The sequence below is a fragment of the Gymnodraco acuticeps genome, unplaced genomic scaffold, assembly GCF_902827175.1.
Source record: "Gymnodraco acuticeps unplaced genomic scaffold, fGymAcu1.1, whole genome shotgun sequence".
Classification (NCBI taxonomy): Eukaryota; Metazoa; Chordata; class Actinopteri; order Perciformes; family Bathydraconidae; genus Gymnodraco; species Gymnodraco acuticeps.
The window spans coordinates 310,372-333,152 of NW_022990940.1; the positions used below are offsets into that span (position 1 = coordinate 310,372).

At 38.5% G+C, this 22,781-nt stretch overlaps 3 protein-coding genes across 3 annotated transcripts; all 3 read right to left on the reverse strand.

The window, feature by feature from the left end:
• Positions 1–1,626: 1,626 nt before the first annotated feature.
• On the reverse strand, positions 1,627–10,089 carry plk3 (polo-like kinase 3 (Drosophila)). Its single transcript, XM_034234700.1, has 15 exons — positions 9,765–10,089; positions 8,698–8,805; positions 8,465–8,581; positions 8,108–8,237; positions 7,894–7,981; positions 7,312–7,407; positions 6,961–7,159; positions 6,603–6,729; positions 6,283–6,398; positions 4,988–5,108; positions 4,798–4,881; positions 4,256–4,418; positions 3,935–4,064; positions 3,677–3,787; positions 1,627–3,525 (listed from the first exon to the last, which is right to left on the reverse strand). Exons 1-15 carry the CDS (start codon positions 9,978–9,980, stop codon positions 3,328–3,330), a joined length of 2,004 nt encoding a protein of 667 aa, XP_034090591.1. The 5' UTR covers positions 9,981–10,089; the 3' UTR covers positions 1,627–3,327.
• Positions 10,090–12,047: 1,958 nt separating this feature from the next.
• Positions 12,048–15,911, reverse strand: cacybp (calcyclin binding protein). Its single transcript, XM_034234425.1, has 6 exons — positions 15,770–15,911; positions 14,712–14,922; positions 14,530–14,626; positions 14,319–14,418; positions 13,474–13,568; positions 12,048–13,109 (listed from the first exon to the last, which is right to left on the reverse strand). The coding sequence occupies exons 1-6, from the start codon at positions 15,785–15,787 to the stop codon at positions 12,938–12,940; spliced, it is 693 nt and encodes a 230-aa protein (XP_034090316.1). The 5' UTR covers positions 15,788–15,911; the 3' UTR covers positions 12,048–12,937.
• A 611-nt stretch (positions 15,912–16,522) lies between these two features.
• Positions 16,523–18,315, reverse strand: mrps14 (mitochondrial ribosomal protein S14). The gene is made up of 3 exons (XM_034234608.1): positions 18,202–18,315; positions 17,246–17,410; positions 16,523–17,115 (listed from the first exon to the last, which is right to left on the reverse strand). Exons 1-3 carry the CDS (start codon positions 18,268–18,270, stop codon positions 16,933–16,935), a joined length of 417 nt encoding a protein of 138 aa, XP_034090499.1. The 5' UTR covers positions 18,271–18,315; the 3' UTR covers positions 16,523–16,932.
• Positions 18,316–22,781: the final 4,466 nt, after the last annotated feature.

A 22,781-nucleotide genomic window follows, 5' to 3' on the forward strand; every position in this document is an offset into this window, starting at 1 on the left:
CAATGAAAAGCATCAGCTGCCACCCAGATATTTTAGTTTCTTTGTGTGTTTTTAAGTTTAAAACAAATTAAACATGCACCATTAATGCTACAAACTAGACTGTTCAAGCCAAGTTTTGATATATTTTAGAATCAAACATAATTATATTGGAAAAATAATCCCTAACCGGGTTCTTAACTAAAGGCATCGTATCTTATTTCCACTACAGAAATAAATGCATACAACAATAACACCAAGAAATAACTAAGAATACCAATAAAGGCTTTGTCATGTTGGGTTCCTGTAATACTGTAACACTGTTTACTAAATGAAGTCAAACTCAACACTGACACTTTGACCCATAAACTGCATATAGTTCTTAATTGTTCAAGTCTTTTTCAAAGTTTTTCAGGAAGAACAATGTTTTAGTTTGCTCACACTGTTTAGTTAATGAAGCATTTGTTAGAGTAGTTGATGCTTTGACGAGGAACTCACTTGGGGTGATGTTACTGCTCTCGGCTGAGGGGCAACAAGAAAGAGGTCATGTTTTGAAGTTCCTCTACTGTTTACGACTCAATTGTCTCACATTAACAGGTTTTCCTCAGACGAAAAACTGCATAATCATTAAGGGTAGACCCAGAGGACATAGAGCAGTGTGGTGTCAATTGATGCCTGTAGCAGACCACATGCTTACAGTGACAATACAGCTTCATCGGTTGGGAAGTAACGTATACGAGTTCTTCCCAAAGCATCTGATATGAAATTGGTGTGCACATACATTATAATTCTTTCTTTTCACCTTTTGTGTGAAAACCACAGTGTACCTTTATCTAATGCAATCAATGTGTTTTGCATGTCGTTTTAAATGTACAAATACATTGTGGGGAGCTTTCAGAGTGCCTCATTTGCTTAATTGAAGCGGGACAAAGCATAGTCACTGTTCTTCCATCCACTCGACAAGCCTCACAAGAAGAATAGAAACAAGCCCAGGAGTTCAGAAAGAAACCTGACTCAAAGTAAGGAAGTCAAGACTGAACAATCGCCAAGTTTCAGGACTTTAGACGTGCCAAGGCTGCCTTTGAGTTGGCACTTCTCAAAGTTCTCTCCTATGCGTGCTACTATGTGGAGTAGATTTAGTAGACTGTCAGGGGTCAAGCTACTTACCATAATGTGCATTGGAGTCGAATAGAAAAGGATACAGAAGTCAGGTGAGGACAGTTCTTGTATAGGGTATGAACAAAATGTGCATAGCAAGTCTTTAACCTTAAACATGGCTGTAGAACTTTGGGAAGCCCAAGTACTCTGAGCGCTAGCCATTGGGGAGACATGCACCACCAACAAATACATTTGATGAGTGTTATTTATTAAAAAAAATGAAGTGCATTGAAGCACATAATTTGTATCTCAACATGTTATAGTCAATACTTTCAAACACTATTCTTTAAACCATGATGAGTGACAGCAAAGTCTTGGTTCCCTTTAAAAAAAATATATATAAATGATGCAACAAAGGGTAGCATGATAATGTTATTGGTGAATGTTCCATCATAAACCAAAGATGCAAATACTGAATTAAAAAAAGTTTCTCCAATCTAGTTAGATATAAAGCTCCAAATATTCCAATGAGAAAAAAAGAAAGGTAACAAGTTAATTTTCAATAAACTTTATTTTGTCCCATTTCCCCCCCAAATATGTTACATACAAAAGGTGATCGGAATTGAACATTTCCTTGTGTCAAGACCATAACATTTACACAATAAATAACAAACATGTATAAATAAAAAAAATAAATAAACAGGACATTATGTGCCAAAAAATAAAGACTCTTCTGAATTGGCAGATGGCTTTCACAATGTTGGGTTTTTTGAAAACACATGTACGTAATACTTGCATTCCAGGTCACAGTTTTTAGGATACAACTCTGGTTGAGAAAGCAATGTAAACCAAGAGGATTACAGTACAACAGAGTACAATGATTTTCCATAATAGATATTACTGGGATATATACTATGATACCAGTTGTTCTAAAAGCTTATACCAGGTAGTGAGTGTAGTGCTTATGGACTTACTTTTAAATTTTGCTTAAAGTATAAAAGTAAATGCCACCTGTAAAACCCATCTCTCAAATCTTGTTTGTATCCAGCTTGACATTCACAAAGGGTTGTTATTGCCCTATACAGACATCCCTCAGAAAGGCACTTTTATCCCCCCTCCCCACCCTCATTTTCCAACCAGCAGTTTGGTTTACCAGCACATGTGTGGCACACACACACACACATTCACCTTCTGTACTGTGAATTTAAAAATGAATCATAAAAAACAAGAAAGAAAAGGCCTTTTGGTATCTTGTTAAAAACAAGTGGGATTAAAATGTTTCGCTATCAAGATGAAGTTAGTAAAAGAAAAATAAGAGTGCAAAATGGTGTTGCTCCCAAAGCCCCTTTAGTATTCCGTGTACCACATCAGTGACATTTCTTTCTAACAACTATAACAAAAAGATAAAGTGATGTTGGATGCATCACCATCATCAAATAAGGCCAGGAATGTTACTTGTGCATGTGCGGTCAAGATGGTAGTGTGATCCTAGTTGGCTCTACGTTTCCTTTTTCTAAAACAAGAAAAAATAATGAATGTGTGCACCATGGTCCGAACGGCCAGAAACCAACAGAGGGTAGGAGGCTCTCTCTTCCCAATCAAACAACAGTTCTTCCCAAAGCATCTTTCAGTGCTTGACAACAGTGCAAGTGACCTTGCTGCTAAAATACGTTTAGAAAACGGAGCCTAAAAGAATTCCAGCTGCAATATTGTCCTTGTGCCATTGCAAGTTAAGACAAGTTTAGTGTTAAGATACCTTTGAGAAACCATGCCTGGATTATCTTCAATCAGGGGAAGCTGAAATCTGCAGGGTTGATTGTTGGCTTTGAAAGATCCAGCCAAGAAGCAATGGTTGTGAGTGAGGGTAGGTAATTGGGAGTTTGAATGTTAATTTAGGAATCTGCCTGTAAGGGATCCATCATATCAGGCCAGGTAGGAGTCTCTTATTTTAGGCATCAATACCTTCCCGGTGGACAGCACAAACCCTCGAGGCAGATGCTGCATTGGGCAACCTCCTGACTGCTTGATAATGATCAAGGTCAAACAATTTGAAAAATCAGCTGCCTAAACACCAGTTCAGAAAAAAATATGCTCAAATCCTTCGAGTAGTCTTGCTTCCGTCAACTAAACAGGCGTCAGCTCGTCCTGACATTGAGAAAATGTCAGGCTGCCTAAAAGCGAGGTGTTAACCAGTCAGATCACCTCTAAGGCTCTCTGCCAGTTAGGCAGCCTGGGAGCCAATGAGCAGCGGTCTCAGGCATCAGCGTGGTGTTGGAGCAGCTGGACCACGTATCGCAGGCGGTGTCTCAGCTCTGTGGTGCAGCCCATCTCATTCAGCATGCTGAGGAGGTACGTGTACGAGACGCGCTCCCGGCTGATGTAGGTGAGCAGGTAGGCGTCATCTGAGGACTTGCACAGGATGATCTTGGTATGGTCAGCATAGAAATTAACCTGGAAGGATTCAAGAACAGAGCATGAATGTAAGAACAAGAAATCCATAGTCAAATATAGTTGTTACCAAATGCTATTCTGGGTATAAGAAAAATCTAAGACTCAAAAGAATAAATAATTAATTTATAGAATTAAATGAGCTTTTTCAAACCTGTAGAGTGCCATTGTTGAAGAGCATGACAAGAGCATGGTCCGTCTTCACCCACTGGAGCAGGAAAGGAGGGCAACCCGATACTTGATCGTCACAATGCAGATCACCACCCTGAAGAAGGCATACAATGATTAGATCAGAGGATAGAGGAAAACCATCGTCTCATTTTAATTAATTCATTACACAAAGGCTATCCAAAAAGTAATTGAGTATTTGTGGCTGAACTCTTTTGGCTAAAATTAACCACTTTGCTCATACCTCCATAAGGTTCTGCTCCATGTAGTTGGCCATGAGCTCTACAATTTGTTTCTGGTTGCGAAGCTGCTCAGGTAGCGCAGTAGTGGGGAAAGTGAAGTGTTTGTTGTTGGGCAAGCAGTAGTGAACCGTCCTGGTTACAAAAGTGAAAGAAAATAAAGCATAAGTTACGAGACAATTTGAAATTTAAAAAGTCGATTTGAAATAATGATGAGAAAAATGGTGTAGTTTGAACCAATATTGGAACAATCTGTTAAGTGGTTCTGAGCACACTAATGTTTCCATAAGATGAAGTAAATACTGTAGCTCTAAAAAGGTACTTACTTGCGTTGGTCACAAAGACTGAGGCGTGTTCCCTCATTGAAGAGCACTCCGATGCTTTGGTTCGAGAGCTGGTAGCCAAAACCATACTTATTTGAGTAGTCGACCCATTTTGTCACCCACAGGAAGGACTGGGGCCGGGACAAACAGGGTGGGTTCCTAGTGGCTGGAGAGATAAGAAATAAAGAGATTTAGGGACTATGGAAAAACATGTGAAAAGTCACCATTTAAAACCTTTTTTATGCCACAATGTAACAAAGATTGTATCTTAAAAAGTGCGATTCAGATTTGCTGAAATGGCTGATGCAAGGTAAAGATATGGTTGATTAAACTGGATAATTTTGCACGATTTCCAATTAAAGCAACCAAAAGTAAGATGGTTAAGCATTTTTTCTGGTGTGCAGTTATTATGCTCTGAATCTTGACTTTACACGTATTGTCTTGTGTTTAGACATGTTGATCTGACTTGCCAAACAGTGATACAATTATGCTGTTTGCCAAAAGTGCTTTACATTTGTATAGCTCAGTGTGTTGTGCTCTCTTACCTGCAGGCATGGTAGCAAGGCAGCTGTTGAGAACTTTCAAGGCCGATTCAGAAACAGATGCTGGAGTCGGGATGTCTTCACATGCTGGAGAGAAAACAGTGTTAAAAAAAAATGTTGTTGACATGGATGAGAATTTTTATTTTTTACAAAAGCAATCAAAAAGGCAACAAAGAAAAGCATTGCCGCGTACGTTCAGTGCTGCTGGCCATTGTGCCCTTGAAGGAGTTAGAGAGTGACTTCCTGGATTCCTCCTCAGCAGGAGTGGGTTCCCGAGGCACGGGGCTGACCACGAGACCAATGGGACAAGGCACCTGAGTAGCAACAAAAGATAGACATGTTCACTAATTTGTAAGGGAAAACAAAACTGATAGTAAGAAGAGAAGGAAATAATGACCCCTAGAATAACCACATGAGTTTTGTTAATACCTGAAACGCACGCTTAGCATTTGTGGGTCTATCGGCCACAGATGTTATTTATGTCTATATTCTGCTACAGCTATACTGTTGTTGCTTCACAGGTTTTATATGTGCTAATGTTATGCATCTTGCCATCACACAGGGGTTAAACTACTTTAATGCCAGTCACCATAGGTGCTTTGAAAACATGCTGCAGCTTTTTCATTTGTAATGTCAGGTTATCACAGAGGTGACTTTGTGCTAATCTGGTAATTGGTTTGTAAGCCTGTGCGCATTTAAAAAAAGTCAATTACTTTTGACAACTACTTTGTGTGATCAGCGAATGCCTCCTGATTAACCTGGGTACTCCGCACATGCTAATTATCAAGCTGACAAAGAAACATTCACACCAAAGGGCAAACTATGAGCTCCTATTGGGCTCTATAGAATAGCAACTAGACCAGCCTGAAAAGCGATTGGCCAACTGAGCTTCCTACTGCTGTGGCGTTAGTCTAAGCTCTGGTTCTGAATCTTTTTTATAATGAATGCACAGCCTGTTCTAGGATTAATATCGTGTAGTAGAGAGAAAAAAGGAAAGGATGGATTTGACTATTTATCAAGTATGCAGTAACAGTTTCAGAAGTTACAAACAAAAGCTGGCGTCGAAAAGTGTAATTTGAAGGACTTCAGGGAAAGAAAAATAAATAAACAAAGCATTAAAGCCAGAAAAGCAAATGTCCATATCCTTTCAAGAACAACGACTGATGTCTAAATAAAAAGCATAATTCACTGCATAAACAATATGGCTGCCCTATGTTCAGTCGGTCTAAGCTTTTCCTGTTTTCCGCCACACAACATTTCCATTGCTGTGCCATTTAAAAAAGATAGCTCAACTGCTCAAATAAGCATGCTGCAAATATGTTACGCTTGCTTCAAAACACTGAATGCAAAGCAATTATCAGACATAAGAGGTGCCATGGAATATTTATTTACATTTACTACTTCATCAAGTTCCTGAAAGTAACTTTATGTAAAAAATACAAAAAAGCCAACCTTTGCAGATATAGGACAAAACAAAATTATATTTACCTCATTGGGTCCCACTGTCTTGTAGCTGATCTGCCTGTTGATGGAACATTTCACGATGCCAGACACCAGCTTGGAAATGTCTTTGTCATCTTTTTCCTCTAATGGAATCTTCTCCACTGCAAAAAATAAATTCCGTCATTGTAGACAAACATCTTAACTACAGGAGCGATGCCTACGGTAGTTCTAACATGCTTGAAGGACACTAAATACAATCCAGTAATTCAAGCTATTTCAAACATCAGTTCCCTTGAGAGTATCAAGATGACAGGTGTTACAACATTTAACTATTCTGCTATTGTATCTGTAACTCGACTGCTTACCTTTTGCCTTCTTCTTGCTAAAGAAGCTCTTCGCCATCTTAGTGAAGAATTTCTTGGCAGGGCTGGGTGGGTGGAGCTCTGGCACCATCACACAGCTGCTTGGGGGAAGTTTATCAGGGGTGAAACCCTAGAGGAAGAAAAAGGGCAGAGAGGATAAGGAGGCTGGAGGAACAAAGTGGTGATACGTCAAGCACCAACACGCGATATTCTGTTCTTGTTACAAGCACCATTGTCTCCACTCCCAAAAAAGCATTATGATCTTAATCAAATAGAAAAACATGTGACCATAAATGGATGAATGCATCCAGTCCAGTTATTGTTCTTTAAACAGACTAAATGAGCGTGAATCTTTACGTACTTTGGTGAAAAATTCATGGTTGAGGATTTGATCCAGTGCGAGTCGGTCGCTGGGGTTTTTCTGCAGGATGCCTGAGATGAGTTTCTGTGCAGCGGGGGAAAGCGAGGAGGGCAGGTTGTACCGAACGTCTTTTATACATTTGTAGGTCTCCTTCAAGTCAAGTGTCTCAAAGGGTGGGTTGCCGCACATCAGTGTGTACCTGAAGGTGATAAAGCGAGGAAACCATTGGTCAACTCAAGATCATTCAGACCAATAAACATTCTTAGTGATTGGATAGAATGTCTTCATTCTCACACTGACTAAGATGAAACAAAAATGTTATGTAGCACATGACAGGAGAATATAACTTACATGACGCATCCGAGGGACCAAACATCGGACTCTGTGCCGTGGCCCTGTCTGTTGAGCACCTCAGGGGCCAAGTAGTTGGGAGTCCCACAGATTGTTCTGAGGAAAAACAAGTACACGCCAGACGTTAAATGATGCATCAAACTACTTTCTCTTCTGAAGATGCATCATGCATACAATGAAATGGTGGTTGCCACTCATTTTTTCTGGCATTCCACAGGAAGGTGTCAAACTGGTATTGAAACTCTGCTCTAAGCGCTACATTCAACTGCCACCCGGAAAGCGGTTTAGCTAGGGACTTACTGGAGGGGGGGCGGGGGGATAGTGGGAGGAGGAAGCTGACAATGGTTTGTGGTTAATGTGCACTATTCAAGCGCAAAAAAGATTTCTAAGAATGTAATGTTATCTTTGGGTTATATTTATGACGTGTACCACGCATGACATTTAAATGAGTGCAACTTCATAAATCTAAACTAAAATGTGAAATAAGTCCCCAAGGCCATGTCGAATTTTGAAATATCTCTCATTTGAGCCTTCAAAAATACGCAACTACTTAAAAATAGTAGCTAGCAGTTAAATTCATACTTTTTCCTCTGCTCGGCTGTCTCCAGTTTAGCAGCGAGACCAAAATCTCCCAGCCGCAGCTCCATGTTCTCGTTGACAAAGAAGTTGCCTGAAAAAAAGACAAAAACATTTGTCAAGTCAGCATTCCAGAGATACCATGTGGCTGCCCAAAGTCACAGCAGATTCCTGGGATGCTTGCTGTGTGCGTACATCGCTTTGTCATATGTTCACATACCTAGTTTGAGATCTCTGTGTAGGATCCCTCTGCTGTGGAGGTACTTGAGGCCAGATATGATCTGTCTGAGGTAATATCGCACTTCTGGCTCTGTGAGCGTGTGTCTTGCCTTCCAAATGTGTGCTAGAGACTGCAGAGACAGAGCAATGAAGGAAATGTCAACCATGCTTTCATCACTGGGACTGTACAACACTGCTGCATAAACACCACACAGTCGCAGGATAATGATTAAGATTAGGATGATTGTGCTTTGTATACTTTAACCCAGGTTACATAAATACAATCTATTGTGTCACAATAATAAAGAAAAACACATGCAGGCTGCGCACACTGTTGTAGAAATGTTTGAAGTCTTACCTTCCGACTGCAGAGCTCCAAGAATATGTAGATGTTATCTTGGTCTTCAAAATGATGGGAGAATTTCACCACATGTTTGTGCGACAGGGTTTTGTGGAGCTCGATCTCATTCGTGATCTGTTAAAAAGGTGACATCAGTCAGTCTGTGAGCTCAAAGCAATTCAGATATTAAATGCAGGTAATGATTACTTAGGCCTCTATGAATACTGAGACATAAACAAGCCGAGGCACACCTTGTCCCTTTGGTGTGGTTTGGAAACCCTGCTCTGTGGAATCACCTTCACGGCATACATTTTGTTGCTGGAGAGATCGGTCATCTCATAGCATCGAGCAAAGCCACCCTTGGGGAGACAAAAAAAAAAGATGATCAGTTGAGAAAAGCAGCAGGTTAAAAACCTGCACTGGCCACAAATAACCTGCCTCAATGGCGATCAATAGCTGTACAGCAATCAAAAGGATTAAGCTAATGCTTGGTTGGGGGGGGGGGGGGGGGGGTCTAATGAATTACAAAGAAAACAAAAAAGACAGGTTTATATGTATACACATGGATGATTTTGTAATCAAGATAATTAATGCATCTTTCGTTGCCTTGGATGTTCTCATATGCCTCCAAAAACCGACATTCAGCCTTGATTTGTTAACTGCTGTTTATTAACGCATTTTTCTAGATGCAACCAAGACTACATGCTTGAGGACGTGAAGGCTGGGGCAGACAGAGCTGCTGCATTCATTAACTGTGAAATTGACGGAGACGTTTCCAGCTCTGCGGCAGGAGGCAGCGGAGGAACACAAATGTGTCTGGCTGCCCGACGCAGCGTATCGATGACGAGCAACATGTTGATACAGGAGCTCCATTCATACATGGAACATATGTCTCAAATCATTAAAGATGCGATGGTATTGTGAGAGGAGAGATGCCTAGTCAGGCAGGCACATTATTGGGTTAACAGTCGCCTGAGATGTCATTCAAATGTGCGGATTCTGGCGTATAATTATTGGCTTTTATAGAATGTGTTGCCAATCATGTGTGCGCACATGAGCGGCACACCTTGCGCCCGATTCATTCAGCAAAGATTCGCACAGCAGGGAGAGATTGGCCTAATCCACCGCGAGGTAATTTAGTATTCCCGCATTAGTGTCTCACTTGAAGATTATTAATAATGAAGACAGATACCGTATCGACCTTTAATAGCGATTCTCTCATAACAATTCTAGATCAATGTTTCGCCTCGGGTAAAACGCCTCTAAACATATCTGTGGTGAAGCGAGACATACACATGAAACAGTTCAATCTTCGTACCTTTCCCAAAAGCTTCCCTTTACTGTATGATCTTCCCGTTTTGGAGTCTGTCACCACCTGAGCCAGCTCGGGTTTGGTTTGTTCGGGTTTATTCCTGCTGGCTTTCACCGGGGCAGAGGATTGTTGGGGTCCACGCTCCGGAGCAGGCTTAAACAAATCAGCATTCATGGCGTGGCACGAAATACGCTGCGCCGCTGTGAAACAACCGGTATCCATTTCACACGGTGGCGTAAATAATAAGTTTGTATTAAGTTCCCTTTCGATCTTTTTATCGGTAATTGGTCTGGTCTGGTGCGTAAAGTATCGTCCACCTCGTCCAACTGTATCCATCTGGCGTCTCTGGGCACGGCGATCTGAGTTTATATAGGCGAGCAGCGACGTCACTGAGAGGGGCGGAGCGAGCTGCTGCACTGGTGGAGAAAGTCCAGACGGTTTGCTCAGACACAATCTCAATAAAAAAAAAAAAACATGATCCGGTATGTAAGAAAAATATGAATGAAAAAGCTTATTTGAAAGTTGAATGAATGTTGGTGATCATGTGTCAGTGACGCCGCGCGTAAGGACAATGACACGCTGTAACCCGAGCAGAGGGGTTCTCTATGCCAGGTTTAATCTTAAACTCAGTTTACTGAATGGTTGCCTATACAGTGTGATGATGCACATGTGACCCATCTAAGGGTATTTTATTCTTATTACTTTTTAAAAAATTAATCTTCGGTGATATCTGAACTTTGAAATGCCATATCATTAAATTAAATTTGTGTTGTGCCAATAGTTTATCAAACTTGGTAATTGTTCTGGCTTTATTACTAAAACTATTATCTATGACATAATGAGATTTCTGCGCCATAAAATGAATTTTGATTGATGACTTCCAGTTCACAACATACGCTCATGCATCTCTGGGACATTACAATGTCATGTTGCAAATTGGTTAGCATACTATATACTACCATGGAAATACTACAACAGCTGATGTAGTACTCCCACCTGTAGGTCCAAAATATCTGTGACTCACAAATGATCATCAAAAAATACTGTCATGAGCCTTTATTTAATCAAGGGAAACTCCAGGAAGAGAAAATACGTGGTTTTCTGCCAAAAAATGCAGAATCATAGAAAATATAAAAAAGTAAACATTGGCTGCGTTTTTGTGTGTGTATAATCCCAGAGGAAACTCATGTGAACTAGTGATTGATATGATGAATTGGAAATGGGGGACCCTGATGTAAACAAGACGAAAGTCTTTCTCTGGTCTGCATCCCCTTAACAATTGTATGTTTTGAGCTGTACTGTACTGTACCCAATATACAAGCTGTTAATACACTTTTCAATCAATCAATCAAATCGCAGCTGCCACCTGGTGGACGAAACGTGCAGATTGCTGGCTCATGCACTGCAACATTTTATATGTATATAAATAATTTTAAACTAAATGTAGTCACTACTCGACATCCTGTGACTGTCTATAGAGACAGGACAACTCATGTTCCAGTTAATGCTCTACTGCATTACAAGCAAACCAAGTTAACATCACCAGGACGGAGCTGCCATCCATGGAGGACCTTTACTCCCAGCGGCTCAGGAAGAAATCCCTCAGGATTATAAAAGACCCCCATCATCACCCCAGCCACAAACTGTTCAGTCTGCTGCCGTCTGGCAGGCGTTACCGCAGCATCCGGACAAAATAACCAGATTCAGAGACAGCTTCATCCCGCAGGCAATAAGACTGTTAAACAACTGAACTGCTGAAACAATTTCATAACATTCATCTGCTACTTAGTAATTATTTATCTATTATCTAATATATAATTCCAATAATTTATAAACTTGTATGGCACTATTCCACTTTTTTTAAAAACTATTTTTCTTTTTGTATTACTTTTAAAATAGTATATTTTAATATTGTCTGCTTATCTGTATTATTGTGTTGCATTGTTGGAGAAGCCTGTGACCTAAGATTTTCAACAACATAATTACTATGTTAGTTTGACAATAAAGAACCTTGAACATTTGTTAAACAGATTCTGGAACATTGCTTGTCCTATCATGTTCTTTAAAAAAATAAAGGGTTTAAGATGATGTTTTATGCGTTGTTGTCTTAAACTAAAATCACCTTGTCTGTGAGCAGGAAGGCCTCTGTGAAGGAATATCTCAATGACTACACACAAATGTAACCATTCAGATAAGACGGATCACATGCATAGTTTTTATGCAATCTTATGTCAAATAAAACAGATTAAAATATGAGCTCAAAAACTAGAAGAAAAAGCGGACGCAAAGTAGACCCAGTTCCAAGATCTGTATTTGTGAGAACATTTTTGAACAACCTGAGGGCGAGCAACAACACGTGCAAGACTATGAAGCCAAAGTCAAATCAAAGTAATCAATACAAACATTTTAGACATTCACAAACACTGGAAAGAAATAGGAAACTCCAATAGTGCTTCTGTAAATAGGTTTAAAGTAGCTATCAGTCCAACACCATGAAAATGCAACAGTAACATTAATTAATGAAAATAGAATGTGTTTTAGAGCATTTTATTATGCAACAGGAATGTGTAAAATGTACATTATGACGCCAAACACAGACCTACGCATTTATGTTTCCTATTACACTAGATTGATGTGTAAGCAGTACTGTCCTTGCCGGTTTCATTTGAAATATTTTTGGAATGACAACAAATGAAATGTGCATATGAAGAAGACATTGAAAGAGGTCGAAGGAGCCATCTTGTTGTGTTCATTAAAGGAATATCAGCATGACTTTGGCAAATGGAGGCTACACTTTTAAATATCAGCTCAGTTTAGTTGCACAGGAACAACATTAATTTCTCACATGTTTTATTTACCATGGTCCAATGAAAATTTAGAAGTACTAACACTATATTAATCTAAAGAAAAACAACTTCATTGTGGTCCTTCAACACAAACAAATCTGTTTTCATTTGTTTGACTATCAGGCGATTGGTGGACTGATTTTAAAAGCCAGGCTAAAAATGTGACAATCCAGAGCTTGGACATTATTCCCAAACCCTATGTATGAGCTGTACACTTTTACTTTTTGTTGAAATATAATTGACTTCACTCCATAAAATGTAATATTCAAGTCATGTCAGGTGCATCCCTGGCAGCTCTCACTTGGTCCTGCTGTGGAAACGCATTGAATCATTTCAGAAGTCCATCATGTCTTCTCCGCCTCCTCCTCTAACTTTCTTCTCTTGACTCTCTGACCAGGCTTTGTTGATGGTTCTCTTCATTTCATCATCTCCATCTGAGTAAATCTTCTTCAGCATAGTCATCAGGCCATCGCTGGGGTCTGCATTCGCTTCAACATTGGGTTTACTGTAGGGGGACATTAGTATAACAGTTGTTAAGTGTTAATCAGAATAGCAGGAGTTTCCATCATGTAGCCTGCACCCATGCTACATTGTATACAGTGACACCTGGCTGAGAGATGTGGTACTGCACTGCAGAGGTGTATGAGATTATGTCATTTCTTACACTGCTTTTGCCAATATGTCCTTAGCTATTCACAACACATTGCAACAGGAATTAGAAGTGTCATTATATACACATGTCATCATATATATTGTACAATATCTTTCACCTATTAACTAATTGGAAGCATGCAGTGGCCTCATGTCACCTAATTTGTGCAAATCACTTGAACTAAAAGTAACCAATTTCCATTTATCTTTTAACTTACTCTTTGTCTTTTGTCTGCTTTTCCGCCTTCGTTAGGCACTCCCAATTCTGTGTTGTTTGCTTCTTGCACATGAGCAGGAGCATGTCTGTTTTTATCTGTTGAACGGGGAAAAGAGGGTTAAAGGAATTTCAAAAAATATTTTGCTATTCTATTTCCCCCCAGAGAAGTAAACGGGTACAAGTCAACGCTGAGCCTCAATTCAGCAGTTGTCAGGAAAAGGGACTACTATGTTTCTTTGATTTGGCTGAATCTGTAAAAAAGATTTAACTATTGTTCTTTGCCCAAAGAAACAAAACAAAAACAATCTATGTAGTAAATAAGTACGTTTTAATTCTACTTTCTGCTTTATAGTGGACACACACTGTTTATGTAGCTCAAGCAAACACAAAAGGGAAACATCTTATTTTTCCTATTTATCATTTAGAAAAAACAGTGTCGGAACAGGTTGTAGTGTGATTGTATGTAAAGTAGGGCTGCTCAATTAATCGTATTTTAATCGCGATTAGGATTATGGCTTGCAACGATGACGAAAACAACGTAATCGAAATAAAACGATTATTTTTGTGGCTTTTCAGTTGAATTATACTTAAAGTTCAGAGTAATCAACTGTTCACGTTTTTTTCTCTCCAATAAATGGATGTATTCAAAGTCAATGAATAATCGCGATTACAATTATTGACCCAAATAATCGAGATTATGATTTTTGCCATAATTGAGCAGCCCTAATGTAAAGCGTCTTTGAGCATTAGGAAAAGCGCTATACAAATCCTATATATTATTATTATTAGTGTAACTCTATTATACATACTCTATTCCTCTAATTAATGAATATAGGCTTTATTCACCTTTTTGTAGCTGTCCTTCTCATTGATTGGACATAACATGTTGTGCATTGCCATCTGATGGTTTTTCCCATCGAGATCCTTTACCAACACCGAAAATGACCTGCAAAATAAAAGGTATGTATGTTGTATTAGTGTGTAGTATGTTGTATGCATTCGAATGTATGGTTGGCATATGATGTATACTGTATAATACATTGGCCCTTCACTGTACCTTTCTGTAAAGCTGACCTCTACATTCTCTGGTGGGATTTTGTGCAAATCCTTCATTGTAAGGTAGATTTTGACAAATTTCTCTGACTGGTCCCATGCTGTATAAAAGAGGCAAAAGAGGAAACATTTAAACGTTTGCACTTTCTCACAAATGAGTGGTTGTCTTACTAAAAGGCACCGTACCATAGTTGGTGATCTTGACTGTGTACGCTGCTTTGGAGGCAGCAGTTGGGTCTGCCTCTCTTTTGTCTTGTTTCTCCTTCTGTTGTCTTTTCACTGCGAGCTCCTTCTCCACCTTCTTCTGCTCCTGCTGTAGCAGCTCCTGCACTCTCTTCCTCTCCGCCTTCTCCAGGAGCGACCCCAGCTCCACCAAATCCGCCTCCAACTGGTTGATCTGTATTGGGGAAATAATTAGACCACTGACCAATTCATATCTCAGAAACATATATATATTTTAGATGTGTGGAAGAATATTTCTCCATGGATTTATCAATTTGTCACGTCATATCTTAAATGAAAAATAGTCAATATATGCTTCAAAGAGGTTGTACAAAGGATCCACTGTATAATAATTAAGGTGTTTTTTCTCCCTGGATCTATGACACTGTATCAGCGAAATCAACATTTGTTGATGTTGTAAATTCGTGTTTCTGCCCGAATATTAGATATAGTAAATCATCCGGATACTGGTAATGTAACATTGGATACTCAAGCGCCATTCACAATAGCACATCTCATAGTAAATGTGTTATTTTGCAAAATGGGCTGATTGTAAGAGCAAGTGCTCTAACACTACACATGAATAATATAACTTGTATACCGGTAGTCATGATAGGCATCCTAACCAAGTAATGATTTGATCAGATAGCGTTGGTAGAATGTTCTGGTAACAATACTCCAGTCAAAGCTAGCCTCCTGCTAGCTAGCTAGCTGGCTAACTTTCTGAAACATGCCGCCCGTCAGGACAAAGTCATGTTATTATAATTGCAAGTAACATGACACATTTATGCAAGTTATTGTTAAAATGTACAAATTGCTTAACAACAGATAAAAGGCGAAACGACTTTACCGGGTCGCAGTAGTTTGCTTACTAGTTCCTACATTAAAATAACGCTAGCTAACGTAGCATTGTATTTGACAGGAGTCATAGCTTATCCCAGGAATCTCAGTTAGAAAATGACACACCAACTCTTTGTTTTCCTTGTCGGTGCATACAAAACTGATTAAAACATGCTGTTCACCTGTTCAGTAAGATCCATTTAGGCTTTATCAGTTATGCTAGCTAAATTGAAAGTGTCCTCTTCCAGCCTGCAGTGCTCTCCTTCTTCTTCGTCTTTTGGTAGGCAGCCTTTACACGCTGCTGCCACCTACTGGACCGGAGTGTTGGCATTCATAACATGTACAATTTCAAAGGTCCCCTATATTGTTTTTCATTACTTTATTATAGGTCTCAGTTATATACAAAATATGTCTCTGAAGTGTTTGGCTCCAAATACCAAACAGATCGTGCATTGACAGGTTTTTATATAAATGGATCAGCACAAAAGGTGAGCGAATTTTTTTTCTTGAAACTTTCAGAATCTCTTTACACAGAGGGGACACATGTTTATGTATAGGACAGGAAATTAGTGGATTTTGCATAATAGGTGACCTTTAATGAGCGTCACCCATAGACTGTAGGTGTCACCAAATGCTCTTCAAAGTAATGACATGGCTATACTTCTTTGTATGCCTCAGATTGATGCAAAGTCTTCAATTTAATTCCATGTATCAATTACTTTGCATCAAAACATTTATACTATTGAACTCATACACAATTGTATAGTTTGATTTATCATATTTAAAATGAAAGGTTGTGGCTCAATGCAATATCATTGGAATCTTGAAATGTAATATCAAACAGTCTTGTCCAAGGGGAAGATAATTATAGTGTTCCCCATAACACATGGCAACTTATACTCCTTCAATACAAACAAAGACACATGTGAAAAAGGTTATTAATGTACAATAATATTTATTCATCAGTTATTTTTCAAGTTACAAGAACAGTTACCTCTTTGGAGGGTTTCATTTTAACTCTTTAAAATATGTTGTTGTTTTTTCTTATTCAGAAGAGCCATTAGAAGGAAAACCAATTCCCTGATAGGGGAACAACTAATCAGAGAAAAGGAAGATATTTAGGACAGCCTCTGCATTTACAAAGATTGGAAATGTGCTCTAGTCATCTGAGTTGATTCCCTTTATAGCTTAACAACTTCCAGGCTTTGATCAATACCTCCAAAGAGTCCAAACACTAAAAGGTCAAATCACATTTGTGTTGAATGCTAAAGTCAATAAACAATAAACAATAAAACAGCTTGCTTTTCATGATCCAATTTGATTGTAGTGTCCAAAGGATCCCCAGTCACCACCTAGCCCTCAGAATCCCAGACATCTGGTTGTGGTCAGCTAAGTGACGGAAGACGATTCGGCTCAGTCGCCACCTCCGTTTCACTCCCCGAGGTCTGGAAGTCATCACACATCGGTTGCGTATTCTGACAGGGCAGCTGTCCCTAGGTAATGCTGCAATTTCTTTATCTGCCACTTCCTGCAACCATTTAAAAAAAAAAGTTTAGTAATTCAATGTGCATTTAAAAAAATCTTCACTAATGATCACAAAATATTTGATTATGAGGAACTGATAAAAAGTTACAGTTTAACTATATATTGCTTTGTACCTGGAGTTCTTTTGGTAGGATGGTGTTCTTCCTCAATGCATTGATCCGCAGCCTCTCATCAGCAAAGTCAAATGCCATCTGTCTTCTCTTGACGTCCCTCAACATCCTCCAGTTAACATAGTAACCCCTCACCTGCTCCACTGTCCCCCAGCAGCTCCTCAGGACCTACACAGTGTTACAGAAGATGTTATTAGCAGTTATGTTATGCCTTTGGGTAACACAGACAGAGATAATGGGGGGGGGGGGGTCGTCTCATTATAAATAGAACAAGTTATAGTCCTCTACTAGTAGTGCTTTACATTTCATTAGGAACATACGTGTTTGTTTGTCTATTTGTTACACACTTCTATTAAGTACCCTTTACAAAAGCAAGATTGTTTTTGATCATTGAAAAACATGAACTATATCGTAGCCTCTGATTTACCTTAATTCTTGGCGTATTCCAACCCGACTCGAGTGCTTATAACTACAAACATGTTTCACCCTCAGGGCTGTCCCTATGCACTAATATTTTTTAATTAAAAATGAATAGAGACTCCTTTGTGAAAGTTTCTAAATGGTTGGATAAGATGTGCTTTAGTCGTTCACCTTCATCGACAGACTGACATATGCGTGTGTCGTATACGGTCGTATAACAAGGATATCAACACACCGTTAGCTTCAAACATGATTAAACATATATTTCACGAGTTTTGTTTGTAGCAAGAAAATAAAAGCGTTACCTTTAACCCGAATCAATCAAACAATTATCTTGCTTTGAGATATTACGTAGTTATTTAGAAACCCTATACAAGTCGTGTGTCCTGTAACAGTCCAACTAGCCACAAAGCTATCGTCAGAGAACTAGCAGATAATACTGAAAAGCTGCTTTCGCCACCTTTCTGTCATACATTGGCGATGCAGTCTTATAGACAACTGTTATACCACAACATACAGCATTATAAAAATGAAGTTACCTGCTTTGGGGCGCAGACTGAGGAATAAAGGGCATTTAACCCTAAACATGCTATCCTGTGGGCTGCCATATTGGATGATTTTGCTCTGCAAAACCACCGAAGGAGGATGATTACACACTGACAATATCGCCACCTATTGATCAGGAGTGTGCAATGACACATGGAAACCTGATGGAAACACATCCATGAGTTTTGTGGATCAATCTCTTATCCACCTTTACCATAAACTTTGCAAACAGCTTATGATTTTTAACTGATATGTGGGTCACGAATGATTTTGATGATGATTTGCAGCACCTGTCTTGTCTGGTTTATTATGGATAGAAACCATACATTGACTGTCTTGCACTCAATACACTGATGTGTACAGATGAGCCCTTGTTAAAGCTTACTGCTCTCCACATACAGCCTGGGTATTGTGCAGCTATAGTAAGCCAAAAACAAAGCTTCCAGGTGGCATTTCATTCAGAATGTTGCTCAAGCTCATAAGCTGCACACAAGTGCAAGTCCTATTTTTAAGAAAGAGACTAATAGTTAAAAATAAAAGTGCTGTCAAAGTAATTTGCGTATTCCTGCTGTATTTAGAAAATAATTACTTTTGACTTTTGAATTCCAATATGCGTACTTTTGCTTTATTAAGGTTTGACATTTAAGATATAGGCTAATGGATAACCGTAACGGTACATATTTCTCTTGCTAGTTGTAACTACAAGTTATTTTCTTGAAAGTTGATTGCAAGAATAGATTTGAAAACAAGAGTTATGCATACTTTAGTTCAACAACAGCTTCTCCCTTTTTCAGTTTTTCTTGACTAACAGAGGATGGAACTGGTTTTTGTTGGACCTTTTTTTAGTACTACTTAATAACCAACAGGTGGCAGTGTTGTTCTTGGAATTTAAGCTCTTTCTCTCTCACCAAACTCATGCTAAATCTAAACCTTATGTCTGACTCAAATCCTATTCTTCAATCTTCTGAAACCCAGGCACATCCTTTTTCCCCTGACACCAGTAACAATTAAACTCTTGTACCTTGTGGAAGTACATAATATAAAACAGTGCACTTTGGCCTTTTTTAACATTTGTTACTGTCCTAAAACGTTTTTATAGAAAAATAAATATAACAATCGCTGCGGATTCCATTAAAGTTTTGTTAAACAATCCCCATTATTTTAGAGCCTTAAGCGGATGCGTTCTTGGATAAATATTAACACATGACTAAGTGCAGGCACTGCTTCCTCTATAAAGATCAACATTTTGAAGCAGGCTGGAAAATCTCACAGTCTTGAATTCATTTAAAATGACGGTAGACAACCAATCTAGTTTAAATAACAGATTATGGTATTTAAAGAAATGGCAATTAAATATATGGCATCATAACATCCCCACAACCATTATAATAACACTTTTTTAAAGTGTCTTTGTTGTTGCATGAACTAATTTGAGGTAAAAATATTCAACCGTCCTTTAATTTTGGAATAGTAGGCAACAAATAATTTCAAATCACTGTAATTGTACAATGACATGTGTCAAGCAAGAAAAACAAAGTACTTTTTTCAGTTTTTTAGATCTGGAAAACGCAGCATTGTAATTTGACAGCAGCAGTATATCATAGTTAGACTTCTTTTTCGCCCTCAGTTTTTTGGATTATATATTAAACCCCAGAGGTATCTTTTCCAAGATCACCAAGAAGGCAAAATCATTCCTTATGTAATATACTTTATTTAACTCTCATAGCATAGAGATGTCAAGGCTTGAAAGGATTTCAAAAGTGACCTTCTACTTTTACATATATTGTAAAATGTATGATAAAAGGTTCTGCCAGCAAGAGCAAAGCTTGATGTTGGCTGCTGAAACACCTTTATGCTGGAAGAGTTTAAACATTGTTTTATCAGACCCTATAAACAACACACATTAAGTAAACAATTAGACTCTTTGGAATTAAATGAATTTGATTGTTAAGTGCCACCAAGGCTTCTTTGAACAAGGTATATTGTCAATATGAACAGCTCCACAGCCTGTTTGACAGTGTAATGCAACGGTTCTCAGATTGCCATAGGGGGACCTCAGTAGACCTTGAGGGAATCAGTCATTTTCACTCTATCCATACGTTACACAATACGAGAGAGTAAGACTGCATCTTTTGTAATAAATCCCCCGAAAGCAAAAGGCCTATCCTTAGAAGGGACCCTGGCACAAAATTAAAAAAAATGTTCTGATTTATGTTAGTTTAGTGGCTCTTGATGTGAACGAGTTTGGGAAACATTGGCTTACTGTTGCTTATCAAATGTATTAATAATGGCTATCAGAAACATTAGAGCAATTTTGTGTAATAGAGAAGTATTGAAATAAATCCTTGAAACCTGGATTTTACACAACAAGTGGGTAATACAAGTGACAGCAGAATAACAATGCAGTCTCTTGTCAGCTGGCATCAGAGGAGCAATTCAATATAAAGGTCACAAATAGACAGGTGGCTCAACAGCAGTGCAGTCACACACCTGGCGGGGGATCAACACCTCAGGCTGGATCAGAGCAAAGACTTGAGAGATTTGGGAACAAAGCCATGCAATATAAAACTGATGTGTTTCTAAAATAGGTGACACAGCACACAAGTGGCATCATCCATAAAGATGACAGCAGTGCAGTGAGCATTGTCGAAATGAGACTATTGCATTGGGTGCACTTTAGTATTGAAGCACCGTGAAGAATTTAAAATAGCACGAAAGACATGAAGCACTAGGAAATCATATGGTGTAATAATGTGTATAGCTTGAATTTCATTATTATTTTTTAAAATGTGCACAAATACGAAACAACAACAAAGTACAAAAAAGTCACATGTTGCCACAAAGGCTATAGGCAATTGAATTATTATTTTTTATTCACAGGTCAAATACATGTTTTAAATACCATTAATGCAAGCAGTAATGTCAGCGTTGTTCTTGTATATAAGTGTTTGGTGGGGGTTCCAATTTTTCTTCAGAAAGGTTAAATACATAAAAATAAAATGTCTTTCCTTTTATGGCCCAACAATTGCTTGTAGTTTTATTTTGCCTCATGGAAATGAACATTTCCTATATCTATGCGTGTGCTGGAGAGCGTTTGACTCATGATTTGTATTTGCCGTGGGGAGATGGCATATTTTTTTGTATCGCTGATGTCTATTTTTTTTTATATGCTAAGATATTCAGGCAAAAACACATAATGTTTTCACCTCTGATCAGGATGACATCCTTATAGAAATGATTCACTTTGTAAACATGCTGCTGTGTTTCTGAGTGTGTGGGCTTTCCCAATTTAACTCAACTGTCTTAAACAAGATCTTCCTGTGAGCATAAATCATGCCCACATTACGAGACTGTACCAGTCAGGAGCAAAACAGTAGTGGAATATATATTTGTAAAACTTAACAAAGCTTAACTTTGGCTCTTGGGGGAGGTGGTGATCTCACTTTAGACTGCTCAAGGCGTCACATCGCAGCATGTAATACGATGTTGCTTCACATGTTTGAATCCGTTTTGAGTGCAGTCATCTCCAGCTGCCAAAACAAAATGCTCCTTTTATTTATATCATGCAGGTTGGCATAGAAAACAGAGGATTCACGCTTCTTTGAAACACTTTGTATTACCTAATCTTTGCTGTATAGACTGGCGTAGATTAGGATATTCTTATATTCAATAACCAAGTCAGAATTCAAGACAAGCAAATGTTTGTACATTTTACACATTTATAGCTTTTTAATCTTCTGGTTGGGTAAATGTAATTCAATTTGTTATAGTTTAAAGTGTGAACTTCTAACCTATTGACAGATATACTTAAATACTGTAAGCAAATTCGTCCAGTGTTTAATCAACCTAAAAAAAATAGTTTATTATTTTTCTCCCAAAATATCTTGCTTTAGTGCAGTGGTTTCCTATTTTCATCTACATATTACACATAAGAGTCACTTAATGTCAAGAAAGTGTTATGTCTTGACAGACCAGTCTATACAAATGTGGTGAAGTGATTATAGTCCATTTGAAATATTCCACTCTTTCTATGAAAGCATAATCAAATGCACACAGAATAGGGCAAAGAGGAAAAACGTAACCGTGAGACATTTCCTGTTCTTCTCTCACCGGGTAAAATAAATAACTCTCGCTCTCCTAGAGATGTTGTAAAACTTCACATGCGGAGCCAGAGTTTCTAGCCTTCAACTGAACCATTGTTTAAGTTTAAGTGTTTAAAGGTGAATTAATAAATCAAGGACAAAGCAAACCATTCAGACTGGATTTTTAAACATGGAAAACTCTTTCAGTCAGGCAACTAAGTAAGTGTGCCTACGGAGAAAATAGGGGAGAAAAATGTATATTTGGCCTCCCAGCTCTATTAACTAAACACACTATTGAAACAAATAGTTAGATCTGTACTTCTCTGTAACATTCAAACCTTTGTTTTTAATTTAATCTGATCTTTATTTCATCAGATTTATTATTAAGACTGCATATTACTGAAACAACATTATTTGGGTATCCAGTGCATATACACACATTGACATTAGGTGTCAGGGACTGAATCAGCAGTCTAACGATGCCTTCACTG

Coding starts and splice junctions, on each gene's coding strand:
- plk3 (XM_034234700.1), bottom strand. CDS start 9,980: ATGGATACCGGTTGTTTCACAGCGGCGCAGCGTATTTCGTGCCACGCC. Junction 8,582..8,697: donor AACCACACCAAAGGGACAAG/GTGTGCCTCGGC, acceptor CCTTTTTAACAG/ATCACGAATGAGATCGAGCT. Junction 7,408..7,893: donor ACAGCCGAGCAGAGGAAAAA/GTATGAATTTAA, acceptor GTTTTTCCTCAG/AACAATCTGTGGGACTCCCA.
- cacybp (XM_034234425.1), bottom strand. Junction 14,627..14,711: donor AGTCAAGATCACCAACTATG/GTACGGTGCCTT, acceptor TCTTTTATACAG/CATGGGACCAGTCAGAGAAA. Junction 14,419..14,529: donor GAGGTCAGCTTTACAGAAAG/GTACAGTGAAGG, acceptor TTTATTTTGCAG/GTCATTTTCGGTGTTGGTAA.
- mrps14 (XM_034234608.1), bottom strand. CDS start 18,270: ATGGCAGCCCACAGGATAGCATGTTTAGGGTTAAATGCCCTTTATTCC. Junction 17,411..18,201: donor CAGTCTGCGCCCCAAAGCAG/GTAACTTCATTT, acceptor AACACTGTGTAG/GTCCTGAGGAGCTGCTGGGG. Junction 17,116..17,245: donor TCCTACCAAAAGAACTCCAG/GTACAAAGCAAT, acceptor AAATGGTTGCAG/GAAGTGGCAGATAAAGAAAT.